This window comes from Panthera onca, chromosome X, assembly GCF_046562875.1.
Source record: "Panthera onca isolate mPanOnc1 chromosome X, mPanOnc1 haplotype 2, whole genome shotgun sequence".
Classification (NCBI taxonomy): Eukaryota; Metazoa; Chordata; class Mammalia; order Carnivora; family Felidae; genus Panthera; species Panthera onca.
Window position 1 is genome coordinate 98,070,075 of NC_138357.1, and position 14,830 is coordinate 98,084,904.

At 37.4% G+C, this 14,830-nt stretch overlaps 1 protein-coding gene across 1 annotated transcript in view; it reads right to left on the reverse strand.

Moving 5' to 3' along the window:
• CFAP47 (cilia and flagella associated protein 47) overlaps nt 1–14,830 on the reverse strand; it is a 544,336-nt gene that overhangs the window by 230,246 nt on the left and 299,260 nt on the right. Inside the window, exons 43-44 of the mRNA XM_081794138.1 lie at nt 5,699–5,810; nt 4,712–4,938 (exon numbers count right to left, since the gene is read on the reverse strand). Coding sequence (XP_081650264.1) covers nt 4,712–4,938; nt 5,699–5,810 — 339 coding nt within the window. The remainder of the gene's footprint in view (nt 1–4,711; nt 4,939–5,698; nt 5,811–14,830) is intronic.

The following is a 14,830-nucleotide window of genomic DNA, read 5'->3' on the forward strand; positions in this document are numbered from 1 at the left end:
ACGGTCCGTGAGTTCGAGCCCCGCATTGGGCTCTGTGCTGACAGCTCAGAGCCTGGAGCCCGCTTCAGATTCTGTGTCTCCCTCTCTCTCTGACCCTCCCCTGTTCATGCTCTGTCTCTCTCTGTCTCAAAAATAAATAAACATTAAAAAAATAAAATTAAAAAAAAAAACACTGCCTACCTGAAGGAGCTCAATGCTGCCACCAGAATATACTGTTTGTTCCAGTCAAAACCTGGTGATAGGTAGATACACCCCGAACCTCCTCTTAGAACAGTTACTTTAAAAAGCTTGCTATTATAAATCCTTTATTCCTCCTCCACCCATTGCACTGTCTCCATTTTTCTCTCTCCTTTTTGAGATAAGTTTTCTACCACCTAGAACTGTCTTTTCAAGGTCCTCAGAATCAAGGAAACAGTAATCACAGCCAGGTAGGTACCTCATTCTAATTTGTACCACTGTCTCCAGTTATAAAGATCCTAGAAGTTCATTTCTCCTGCAGATAAGCATCAATGAACAAATCCAGATCACAGTGACCAACCCCCTCCCACTTATAAATGTCCACTTCCCTGACTCTGCTCATTATTATTAAGTTCCCAGCTTCCTTCGTTAGTTTCTCACCCTCCCTTTAAAACTCTCAGTTTCTTCTGTGCAAATTTAAGTTCAGTTCATGCTGGATCCTTCTCCCTGTTTCAACAGTTAATGAATAAAGTCTCTCCTTACTGCTGTAACTAGTATCTAGCTTTGTTTATCTTTGACAGTATCAATAGGATTACTTCATGATTATAGTGCACTTAAATTATACAAATACAAAAACCATTGCCTTTACCTTTCTGAATTCTCACCAAGCAGATCTTTTAGATTTCCTTTTTTTTTAAATGCTTATTTATTTTGAGACAGAGGGAGAGAAACAGAAAGAGAGAGAGCACACAAGCGGGGAAGGGGCAGAGAGAGAGAGAGAGAGAGAGAGAGAAAGAGAGAGAGAGAGAGAAAGAATTCCAAGCAGGCTCCACAGAGCCTGACATGGGGCTCAATCCCATGAAGCATGAGATCATGACCTGAACTGAAATCAAGAGTCAGACACTCAACTGACTGAGCCACCTAGGCACCCAGATTTCCTTTTTTAAACATATTATTAAATTCTAAATTTCAATGATTTTTTCTACCATTTATCCCAGGGTATATGGCATGGCTTTTAAAACATGAACTTGAGAAAATACAAGGAAACTACCCTGTAAGTTTTCTTTCCAGTGTCTCTGAATATATCATTAGAGTTGATTTAGTAATGACCAATAGAATATGAATTCAATAAACGAATGCTAAGTGGTGAAGTGGCAGAAATTCATGGTCCTGACAAAAGATCCTGTCTCTCACAGTATATAAAGTAGATATATCAATTTGCTATTACTCTATAAATATTTCAAAAATTCAAATTCCACATGGTTCTATACAAAAAAAAAATTAGATATGCCACTTTTCTTTGGTAGAAAAGGAATTACATTTATTCAATTAGATTTAGTTCTAAACAGATTTACACCAAGATTGATTTTAGATTTTGTTATGCGGTTATTTTATGCTATAACAGCGCATTCTAGACTTTTATTTCATTAGCCAATTTCATTGACTAATGAAGTGAATATATCATTTGGACACTATACAGGGGAAGGAAAAGAGTAATGGACTGGGGGTAAAAACATGGGTTCATTTCTATTCCGTCACAAATCAGTGGTGTGACCTTAGGTTACCATCTTACTACTTCAGATGCTTGGTTTGCAGGTCTGTAAGAGGTTGGACTATGTGTCTCTGAGTGTCTTGATTCCTTTTCTCAGCTTTAAAATACAACGTCTCTACCATGATCTGGGCTGTAATTGCCATCCTGTCGGTGAGGGCAACATAAGTCTTTTTTTTGTTGTTTTTTGTTTATGCCTCAGTCATTTCTTTTTTTGTATTACAAGAGGAACTCTACCTCCTTTATGTTTCTCCATGGGGTCACTGAAATAATTTGCAAAGTGCACATAAAAGCATGTTGGAAAAAAGGTGTGAAACACTATATAAGGAGAGAGTCTTTTTAAAATTAATCTTGTTTACTGTTCCGCTGTAAAAATTATTAGCATTATTATGGTTCAAGAGTGCACTGATAATTGCACTTGAAAAGAACCCTTTATGATTAGATGTGGATGAACAGAATAAGATGCATCTGTGAGTTCCGATTTGCTGCAGCTGGTTTTCTTAAACTGGCACATTCAACCCTTCTCTACTTATTTTGTGCATCTGGTAAGTTTTGGCTGAAATCAAAGATGTGTGATATTCACAGAATTCAAAGAAAATAGTAATCTTCAGGTAAAAAAAAAAACTTTTAATTTTTAAATTTAGAGGCTATTTAAAACATTTCAATTTTAATTTTAAAAAAGGCAAGGGTTTTTCATAAATTATCATTATGTTGTTGTTATTTCCAGCAACCAATTGGGAGACGTACACACACACAGATGCCTATCCTGCAAATGTGGTAAGTAGACAAGGGTAAGTACACAAGATGGCTCGGACTGTGAAAAATCAGTCTATGAGGCAACCTGGATAGATATGAAAACCTCAGGTTTAAAACGTTATTTGTTTGTTCAAGCACATATTCAATTCAATTCAACAATGGCAGAGCACGTCTCATGCACACGACAATTAGGGGTAAATAAAAACACATCATAACGATTTTTAGATTTCTAGGAATCCACAATCCTAGAGAAACAGGTAAATATAAAAATATATACTATACAAAACATAATTTGATAAATACAATAATAAACACAAAACGTCTGGATTACAGAGATGACTAAAAGAAGAGGGAGGAAAAATAGAAACTATATACATGCATAAATAATAGAAAGGGGATCCACCGACAAAATCCATCTCCCTCCAGCATTTCTCATTTAAATAAAATGTTTTGTTAAGAGGTAAGAATGCTGAAAATAAATTTAAAAGGAAAGAGAGAGTGAGAGAACACACTGTGATAGGGTTAAAATTTGAAATGGCCACATATCAAGCATTTCTGTTGTAATACTGTACTGCAAGTTGAACAAAACCTTCCCAAATTCACTGCTCTTTCACAGAAGTAAGCATGTTGGTATGAGCTAAATAGAGCCAACAGCTTCGTGAATGGAGTCCGTAAATGGGTCAGTCCAGAGGGTGTGAGAACCTCAGGCCTTGATATTTTTGAGCTAATCAGAACTTAAAAGTTCAGGTCAACCCTAAAATACCATCAGTAAATGTTGGAGATCTGTGCTTATGCCGTACTGATTCTAGCATTCTGACAAATAAAAAAAGAAATCCTACAATGCCAAGTATTTTGTTGTAATATATGCAAATGAAGGTAATTCTCAAGCAAGGATGAAAACATTTACCATTTATTCCTTCACTGATGGAAGATTTAGTGACTACCTTTGGCACAGCACACTTTTTGAGGCACTGATGATATGAGAGTTAACTAAACAAATGTCTTTGCACAAATTCCCTTGCTGGAGATAGACAATGAGTAAACAAATAAATATATTACTGTCAGGTGATAAATGCTATCTATAGAGAAAACTGAAGGAAGTGTGGTATTTGGAAAGTGCCTGGTCGATGTAAGCAATACTTTTTAAAAAATACAAAATAATTTTTTAAAAAATACAAGCATAATCTCATAATACAAGCATAATTCTAGCAGGCCTGAAGTAATTGAGGGAAGTAGCCTGTAATGTCTAGGGAAAATAAACCTCAGAAGTGCAGGGGGCATGGGGAGCATGCCTTGGACATTTGAACATCAGCAAGGAGGCCTATGCTGAGGGAGTGACATGAATGAATGGGCTCCAGTAGAGGTGAGATCAGGGAAGAGGCGGGACTGTCCGGGAGGGTCTTGAGGACCATGCTAAGGATGTTGGGTATTATTCTGAATGAGTTGGAGAGCCAACAGAGGAATGGGTGCAGCAGAACAATGTGACCGGGTTTACATTTTAAAGAATCGCTTTGTTGCCTCTGTGGAGGTTCGACTGTACCGAACTCCATTTATAAATAGAGTTCAAGATATAACAACAGATTCCACAGTAACAGTAATAATAAGAACAACAATGCCATACATAGAGCACTTTATATAATAGGTAATGTGGTAAGCATTTTACGTGATTATCTCACTTAGCTTCCGTCAATTACCACTATCTTCAGATTAAAAGTACAAAAATTGAAGATTGATGATTTTTAAGGAATCAGCCCACAGTTACACAGGTAGACAGTGTCAGAGTCTGGATTCTCAGCCTGGTAGTCTGACCTCAGGGATGACCCTCTCTGGATGCACAGAATATCCTGGACAACTTGCAGAACATGTTTCTCCCCACCCTGCCTTCCCTTACTTTAAGTTCTTCAGGGCATTCTAATGTGTAGTCAGAACAGAGGACAACTGGGAATGAAGCGATTACACCGCAATGCCTAAAATTACTAGTATGCGAAGTCACCAGTAATCTAGTTATTACTATTAAAATTAGCACTCATGCTAACATTAATAGAACGCTTTGTTTCAGATTTATTTAATGTGGTAAAAAAAAAAAAAAAAAAAAAAAAAAAAACCTACCGAGCCATCCTTCTGGGGAAAACCAGCATTCATCATTTCTCTATGTCAAAATGTTATGATTAACAACTCTGTATATTTTTAAAAGGAGAAAAAAGTGCATCATCTGTCCTCCATTCTCACCTCAATCTTCGTCAGCCCCAGGAGGGCGATGGCCACGCGAACACTACTGCTCTCCAGAGTGCCTGTGATCAACCGTCGCTCATACTCTATATCCGACATCTGCTGCTGTGCTGCAAAAGCCAAGGCCTTCTCCTTGGCTTCATTAGTCAGTGGCAACTTAAGGTCCACATCCAAGACCTGACGGAGCTCGCATTTCAAATACAGAACAGGATTGTCCTTACTTAACACTAGGGGAAGCAAAAACATGTAAGGCTTCAATGATCACTTATGCTCTTGACCATGCTATTCAGGATGGACTTGGAAGGCTGGAAATATAAAACTGCAGGTGTGACCTTCATTAGTTAATGAAGAGTAGAGTAACACAGGTAACTCATTTTGAGTAGTCCTAATTCAGTAATTCAAGAGTAAGTCTTCAGGAATCAAAGATATTTTGCTGGTATCTCTAAAAAGAATGCTCAAAAGAACTCAAAGTGTTCTTTCATAGAAATACCAGCATGTTCAAACATGAAGCGATCATTGTGCTATCAGTGATTAGAAGCTAAGGGAAGTAGAAATAAATGTAAAGACATCTGTCAGAGACTGGCAAAAACTGTCTTTTTCTTCCACTAACAACCTTACACTTTAGAATGGAGGGTACAAATTCAGGGTGCAAGTTCAGGTAATATATTACAATATATACAATTTGGGAGTACAGTGATTTCCAAACTATTCAGGAAACTGAAAATTTGGTGAGTAAATACTTCGAATGCCAAATTTCAATATTTATCCAAAGAATGAAAAAATAAGGATTTAAAAAAAATCACCACTGACATTCATTGTTAAACTGGTGCTCTATTCCATGGATGTTGACATAATAAAGTTAAAAGGGATCCTTTTAAAACCTAATTATTTCTGGAAAAACTTGCTAGGAGTATGCTTGGATGACTATATGAGGAACAGTCCCATCCCTTGACATTTTAAATGAAATAAAACACACGTATACTCTACCTTCCTCTGGAGAACTGCTGTAGCCAAGTGGAGTTGAGGAATCCGTTGGGTGGAAGTTGGAAGGCAATGGGATCGTACCTTTTCCTTCCACAACATAAATTAATTCTCCAATCTAAAATACAACCACACAGTGATATTAAATTCCAAAAGCTCAGAAAAAATTAGGAAACATCTTTCTGCTGTGAGAAAAATCTGTATACTATAAAAACATCCATGCATTGTGCATTGCTAAGCAACGTAAGCCCTAAATGAGGGGCGAGAGGTAAGGCTTAAATATTAGTCTTCCCACAGTGTGGGGGAAACTTTGTACGCACCCAGAGCGGAGAGGAGGATTGAGAAGGCACCAGGATAGCACTGACAGCAGTTGATCTTTGTAGCTGTGAATATCCTTGGCAGACTGCTAGCTAAAATCACATAAACAACCAAGGAAGAAAGAAATATTTTTTTTCCTTCATTCTGTAATTTATTGTTGGAGGGGAGTGATATCACTTCTGCAGGATGTCTGAGTCCCCAAGTGTCTATATTTTAAAGTGCAAGCTTTCAAAATGAGCGTATGAGGGTCTGCAGACCTTTTAGAGTAATTAGGCAAGAAATGCAGAAGACTAAACAGAGAGAGTGAAAATAAAAGTGGGGTCAGTGCAGGGGCAGCAACATAATATAAGCAAATATCAGTAAAGACGGACAGGCTTGGTTTCAACTCTGGTACTGTCACTTACTAGCTACTAAGCCTCAGGCAAGTTTGCCACATCTCTGACTTTCAGTCTCGGCCTCTGTGAAATGGGATGATTAAAAAGAAAAAAAAAACAGTACATTTTAGAAATCTAGAGATTAAAAGAAAAGGAAGAGGAGACAGGGAGTCTCAAGAGACATCATACAATCCCAGTGGATGAATATTATTTAGATCTTGATTCTGAAGGGAAGCAGAAAATGTCATGCCAGAATGTGTTGCTTTGGTATATTGATAGTTTTGAGTTGTAGGCACTTGAAAGATATCAAATGCAAGGAGAGGCTTTCTTTGAACTCGCCTTATCTGCATAAAGACAGATCCTCCAAAAGAAATTCAAGTATCATAAATTCCCTTCCTAAGAGTTTCATCAACCAAGGATTAACTCTTATCAGAAGAAGAGACTAGAAGTTGACACTGTACAGTGACAACCTGTCACAAAGTATCATGTCTCCCATCTATTCTTCTAAGGGCCCATTCATCTTTCCTAAAAATTATTTACTCCCCTCTAAGTGGCCAACATCCCTTCTCCCCTTTCCCTATTTAGATGGTATTTAAGCCTGAATTCTAAGCCACCTTGAGGGGTCATTCATTTTTCCTTGGGTATCTCTCATGAATACAGGAGGTATACATGTTAATGTCTATTTTTTTTCTTGTTAATCTATCTTTTATTACAAGAGTCTCAGGCAATAATTCAGAAGGGCGGAAGAAAAATTATTTTTCCTCCCCTACAGTTCAAACAAAGACAAAGAAAGTGACAGAAAAAATGTACAATCATGAGACAATCAGGGAAATAGGAACAATGCCTTGTGGTTGGATGTTAAGAAACAAATTTACAATATATTTAGTAATAATGGTATCATGGTTATGTCAAAAAACCGAAATCTTTTTGTTATAGAGACACTTTCTGAATTATTTGTGAATAAAATTATGTGATAATTGGGATTTGAGTCATTATAACAATGTAACGTGTTAGGTCCTGCACTGTTGAAGATGAGAGAAAGGTACAGGGGGATTTACTGCAGTTTTATTTCTACAATTGTATTTTATATTTTCCATAATAAAGGCTTTAAAAAAATGCTTACATCTTAAGAAATAGAATGATAGTAAAGATGTGGTAAGGACTCAATGAGGTAACACATATCAGGAATCTAACCCTTTGAGATCACTCTAAATGGAAAGGGACCATTCTCTGAGGGCATAGCTTCCCAAACTTTCATGACATATAAATCACCTGTGAAAATGCAGGTCTGACTCTAGAGACCTGGAGTGGGGTCGAGACCTGACAGGATCAATGAAAATGAGCACTGGCAAATTTAGGGCTAAGCCATACAGTGCAGAACCTTCTACCAGAATGGCCTTACAACAGACATGCAACTAACTATGAAGAAAGCAAAAGAGAACAAACTTAGCTTCCAAGCTGGGACTTGTCACTGGTCCGAACTGCCCTACAATCTTAAAACAATATTAACTGTATGTCTGAGAGACTACTCCAGAGAGAGCGTACATAAATGATATAAAAGAAAACTGATCACATAATAAAAACACATATTCCAAAATAATGTAAATATCCTAGATAACAAGAGAAATGGCAAACACTGAAAGTGAATCTGGAAACAATATAAGAATAAACCATTTCTGGTTGTGAGGTCAATTTATTTACAGCTTCATTATTCTTCCCCAATTGGGATTTGTTTATAATAAATTAACTATCATTTACTTTCATGTGATAATGTTCCACAGAATTTTATTAATTATGACCCATAATTATCTTCACTTCATGCTGAAAAAAGAAATATGGAAAACTTTGAATGTTTTAAATTGTTTAGCATTTAAATCCATGCACTCCTGGTAATAAACAGTACATTATATGAAATTTTCATAGAGTAATATTTCCTAAGCAACCTTGTACTTTGCAAATATAAATCTAACCTAGCCATCTGAAATGGGTTTTCTGTGTATGCATGTTTTATTCCAAATACAAGTGAGTGGTCAATACTACTGATGAAATTTTCAATGATAATTCAAGTACAAAGGTTCAATAGCGACCAGAAAAAACAATATATTCAGTTTTCACTTTTATTTTACTTTTTTCTCATTTTTATCTAAAAAAATCAGTTGTTCTACCCAAAATATAGTATTCATAAGAAATTAGACTCGGTGAGTATAAAGTTATCAGAATTACATGTTTTCTTAAATGTGTGCCTGAATGAAACCTGGTCTCTAGCTGCAGAAAATAACTACCAACTCATGGGTGTTGATCCAAAAGGAGCAAAGTACTATTTGCTAGAATATTTCCCTTAAATAGAAATGACAGGGGCACCTGGGTGGCTCAGTCGGTTGAGCATCCGACTTCGGCTCAGGTCATGATCTCATGGTTCAAGGGTTCAAGTCCGGCTTCAGGCTCTGAGCTGTCAGCACAGAGCCTGAAGCCTGCTTCAGATTCTGTGTCTCCTCTGTCTCTACCCTTTCCCAATTCGCGTTCTGTCTCTCTCTCTCTCTCTCTCTCTCTCTCTCTCTCAAAAATAAACATTAAAGAAAAAAATGATAAAAAGCCTCCTAGCCATGAAATATCAGTAACTAAAACTCCATTCAATTCCATTTAATGCCACATCTTATTCAGACGATACATTATCATTTCTCAAAAACTATTTTGTCTAACTTGTTCACTTTCAGTGTTCTTTTTTATTAAAAAGTAACTTAATATAATTGAAAATAATGCCTGTGTCAGAAAATTGTTCAGGAAAATCAACTGCGGTATCGTCTAATTATTTCACTCTACTCTTCTGGCAATAAAATCAGACCAGGAAAGGAATACAAATGCAATAAACAACTCCTTTAAAGTGGAGAAGCCCTTTACATTCCAAGCCTGGAGGCTGTGACAAGGGAAATGAAATGATCTGACACATAACAGACACGTATCAATGTGAGCTATTCTAGGAGTCTATTAAATTTCCTTTCTGCCCTTAATTTCATATTTTACAGTCAGGATGTTTACTTAGATTTTTATTATATTTTCCAGAAGGATGCCAAAGCCCATTGTCCACTGTGAGAAACCCTCACAAAAGACATTTTGTTCTTCTTGTGTATCTAGTTAAATTGTAGTCCTCAAATAACACAGTTGCATGCAAATTTACAAGACCAGCTGTTAATGACCTAGAAATGAGGAACACAAACAATGAATTGGCAGAAAAGTTTTAATCCCAGCTCTGCTACTAATTAGCTGGGTAACCTTGGACATGTCATGGGTGCCCTCCAGACCCAAACAACCTTAATCTTTAGAGAAAAAATAAAAAGCATTTTATACAGAAAACCCCCATGTTGTTTCACAGGTCTTAAAATTCTACTTATTCTCTAATCTTGGGCCTAGATTTTGCTAGGTTTTATAATTTGTTTGAACTGACTGAACAATGTTATATTATTTTGACGACTAAACAGGCACGTGAGAGCTAAGTTAAAACTCTAAAATGTTAGATTCATACACTAGAGAACATTTATCATTGTAGGTGGCTCTTTGACATTACCATAATTATAATGTGAAACTGACCAGTAAGAATAATCACTGTTCTTTTAAAATACTATTCTTCATAGAATGATTGTTCTAAGAGACTCAGTAAGGGTGAAAAGAAAATGTATAAAGAGATCTGTATGCTTGCACTAAAAAGCACAACTTTCTTAACACAATTTCAACACAGTCTTAATTGCATGCTTGAGCGATTATTTCCGACATTTTGAGAAAGCAACATATATTTACACGGCACAAAATATGAATTATTTAATAAAAATATATGGTATATTGTACAAAAACATCTTGCCAAATAATAGGAAGCTGGGCCTAGACTCTAGAAGTTATGGAGGCAATGGGATTGACAATCACTCTTTGTCTTTATCACTGTCTTTCTCAGAATAGTTTCTATTGCTGTTCATTTATTTGCTATCAATTGTTCTGTAAGTAAATGAAAATTTGCTTCCCTTCAACTGTGAACATCATGCAAACTGTCATTAAGATTAATCTTTTTTAATATTAAAAATTTTTTTTAATTTTATTTTAGAGAGAGAGAGAGTGTGTGTGTGTGTGTGTGAGAGAGAGAGAGAGTGGGGTCTCAAGAGAGGCAGAGGGGGGGCGAGAGAGAGAAAGAAAGTGAGAGAGAATCCTAAGCAGGCTCCAGGCCCAGCCCAGAGCCTGACATGGGGCTCAATCCCATGACCCTGGGAACATGACCTGAGACAAAACCAAGATTTGGACACTCAACCCGGGGACCCCAATATTGATCTTGATATCATCACCTTTGCAGTTCTTTCTTGTCCCCTTGCTCCTTCCCCCAAATCCAACATCATCACCTCTTCTTTCACCATTGCTTTTTCACATCCTTCTGTCTTTATTGCTAGTATGCAAAAAGCAGAAGGCAAGAGAGAACAGAGATATGTGGAGTGGTGTCATAGATTACAAGAGTCTCTGAACCAGTCCCTTGATCTCCAGTCTCTTTCTCCAACTCTTAATCTACTCTTTGTTTTCGCTCCAGAGATGCTTTCTAAAACAAAGATGAAATCAGGTCATGCCTCTGCTCATTACCTTCCTGCTTTCAATAACAGTGATTGTAACAATATAATTAAGTTCTTCAACGAAAATTTCACTATCTTCCTCATTTTCTTCTCATGTTTTTCTTGAAAAACGCTGCAGGATTGGGGTGTCTGGGTGGCTCAGTCCGTTAAGTGTCTGACTTTGGCTTGGGTCATGATTTCATGGTTTGTGAGTTTGAGTCCCACGTGCTGACAGTGTAGAGCCTGGAGCCTGCTTCGGATTCTGAGTCTCCCTCTCTTCGCTCTTCTCCAGCTCATGCTTGTGCTCTCTCTCTCTCTCTCTCTCTCTCTCAAAAATAAATAAACATTAAAAAATTAAAAAAAAAAAAGACAAAGGTTGCAGGGCTAATTGCAGGATGATGGTCTCACAGAAAGGATGATGGGTCAAGTGGGAGAAGGCTTTGCAGCATGGAGGGGGCTCAAACTACGTGTAGTTTTGTGAACACTTACCACAATGATCTAGAGTTTAAAGTTCACTTAACCTGCCTCCAAATTGTCAGCAGGCATCATAAGATTAGTAACTGTTTCATAGTGTTTATGGCCCAGATGGGATTTCAATTTCTCTCTGCTTCCCTGGTAAAAAACTCAGGGGTATGGGGAGGAGTGTAGTTAGCAAAACAACAGCAACAACAAAAAATGCAGTTGTAGGGGCATCTGGGTGGCTCAGCTGGTTAAGTGGCCGACTCTTGATTTTGGCTCAGGTCATGAATTCCTGGTTTGTGGGTTCGAGCCCCGCATTGGGCTCTGTGCTGACAGCATAGAGCCTGCTTGGGATTTTCTCCATCCCTCTCTCTCTGCCCCTCCCCACTTGCTCTCTCTCTCTCCCTCTCAAAATGAATAAATAAACTCCAAAAAAGGGGCACCTGGGTGGCTTAATCAGTTAAGCAGTAGACTCTTGATGTTAGTTCGGGTTATGATCTCATGGTTTGTGGGTTCAAGACTTGTGTCTGGCTCTGTGCAGACAGCTCAGAACCTGGAGCCTGCTTCAGATTATGTGTCTTTCTGCCCCTCTCTGCCTCTCCCCTCTGACTCTTTCTCTCAAAAATAAATCAACATTAAAAAAATTTATAAACTTAAAAAAAATGCAGTTGTAACAAACTGAATAAAAAAATCAAAAGATGAATGAAACATGGCTTGCCTTTAAAAATCATAGAAAAGTGGGGTGCCTGGGTGTCTCGGTTGGTTAAGCATACAACTTTGGCTCAGGTCATGATCTCACAGTTCAGGAGTTTAAGCCCCACGTCGGGATCTGTGCTGACAGCTCAGAGCTGGAGCCTGCTTTAGATTTTGTGTCTCCCTCTCTCTCTGACCCTCCCCTTCTCATGCTCTGTCTCTCTCTCCCTCCCTCCCTCTCTCTCTCTCTCAAAAATAAACATTAAAAATTTTTTTTGAAAAGAAACCGCCCTCAAATGATACTCAGCCCCAGCAGTTATAAAAATAACGTTCATAAAACTGACATTAGTTTGCCTAAATTTAAATTATGTAAAGAGTTTACCATAATATAATGTTTTTACTTTCACATTCAATAAAATTAAACAAAAATCAGTATTACTAAAATCTATACAGTAATGACGATTGAAAATAGTTGCACTTTGATTATAGAATATTTAAAAATATATATGATAAAGACTTCCAGCTTAATCTCTGCAGCAGCAGAGACAGAAAGACACAGAAGACTGAGGGAGAATGAAATGAGGGACAGGGCAAAAAGATCAGTGGTCCCTTTTTTTATGCAAACATAAGGGAGACGGACAAACTGACATACGATATATTTAACAACTGGTAAGATTTAGCCTTAGACTAAATTGCTGTAGACCATAAATCAGTAAGAAGGCTTTGCCCATTCGTCTACCTAGGCATAGGCACCCTTCTTCTGTCAACTTGTTATTTGGTTTGGCAAGGCTGAAACTCTCTTTGGTGTGTGGGGCCCCAGTGTGGGAATGGGACAATCTCCATAAGTTGCTCAGATATGCTGATTCCCACCCTGGCTTCCTCAAGTCAACAATACCTGGACTTTGGTTTCTACTTGTTTTGACCAAGTTCTGTAGACAGAAAAGGACAATGAAGGACTACAAGATAAAGCTACCAGGGGGGAGAAGAAGTCTAGATTGGTTCCATATAAAAGCTCATGGGTTGGTGAAAGACGGCTGCTTGGGGCACAGCAAATGGTTGCAACTGGATAGAATCCAGTCTTAACACAGGCCCCAGATCAAGGATCCCTGCTTGATGTCTCTGCCTTTCTCACACAGATGATCCCAGCAAAAGAGATGATCACACAGGCATGACAGTAAAGACAGAACCCCAGGGTTGTATCAATACACTGCTTTGTACTTTGCAGGGTTTGTGTGTGGGTCTGTCAAGCCCTCGTCCCAGCAGATGTAATTCCTCAGGGACTAGGTCTTGTTTCTACTCCACCTTCATCTATTCAGTCTGCCCCCCCCCCCCCCATCCACGCATGAGCAGAAATGCCTTTAGATTTCTGGCATTGGATAGCTTGAATTTGTAGGGATTTTGTAGCTTTTCCCCTAGGCTAAGAATTTCTATGAACATTGATGGAAATTTTGTAAACTGTTTTTACTTTCAAACAGCTATTACATAAGTCATCTCATTTTTTTATTTGGAAGTTCAAATGGAACAGCCAAAATGAAACTAATGGCCTTTCCTTAATAGCCGTGGTAGTAGAAATGTTTCTGTTTTACACATGGAAAGCTATCAAATTGAGGCCTAATTACTTTACGGTTTTCAACAGGTGGTTCTTAATGGCAAAGCAGTTATCACACATTTAATAAGAACAGGAGCTAACTAGGTGGACTTGGATGTTTGATTATCTATTTAAGCGTGTAATTGCATTTTTCAATATAATTAGCAATAAATTGAATGTGTAAGTTAATAGATGTGTTTCCCCACATAAGTCATTGTAATTCAATGCAATACTTTAGTTTAAAGGCATTATTTCTCAGTTGATAGCAATATAACTTCATGATTACTGTTTTCCTTAATATTTTTTCTGACAACAAAATATATGTAATTAAAAGACATGTTTTAATAAGTTGAGATGCCAAGATAAGTGTAATTATATTTTGATTAATTTAGACAAAATTTATGGAAGTAAACATTCATATTCTTTTTTTTTTTTTTAATTTTTTTTTAACGTTTATTTATTTTTGAGACACAGAGAGACAGAGCATGAACGGGGAGGGTCAGAGAGAGGGAGACACAGAATCTGAAACAGGCTCCGGGCTCTGAGCTGTCAGCACAGAGCCCGACGCGGGGCTCGAACTCACGGACCGAGAGATCATGACCTGAGCCGAAGTCGGCCGCTTAACCGACTGAGCCACCCAGGTGCCCCGTAAACATTCATATTCTAATAGTTTAATTTAAATAATAAAATCAGCCTTCTTACTCTGCTATTGACAATTAACCCTAGCATTTTCTGGGACTGTATTATAAATGAATATAAAAAAGGGATTAAGAGGCATTTGATTAAACTACTAGTCACACTATAGTCACTATTTTTCACAAATTATCATGTAGAGCAGCTATTCAGTTAAATCCTGGATTCTTTTAAGGAAAATATAAAACAAGATTTAACATTAATATAAAACAGCAGTTTTTCCTCCTAAATGGTAATTTTAAGTACAGTTAAACTATTCTTTACATATTTAGTAGGCTATATTATTTTTCATGTGTAAATGATTCTGTAGACACCAGGTCAATATAATACCTCTTTCCAATTACCATTATTTCATTGTATCTGCATTCAATATAGCACATAATTGGTACACAACTGATATATGTGGGGCTATCGTCTAGGGGTTATAAATTCC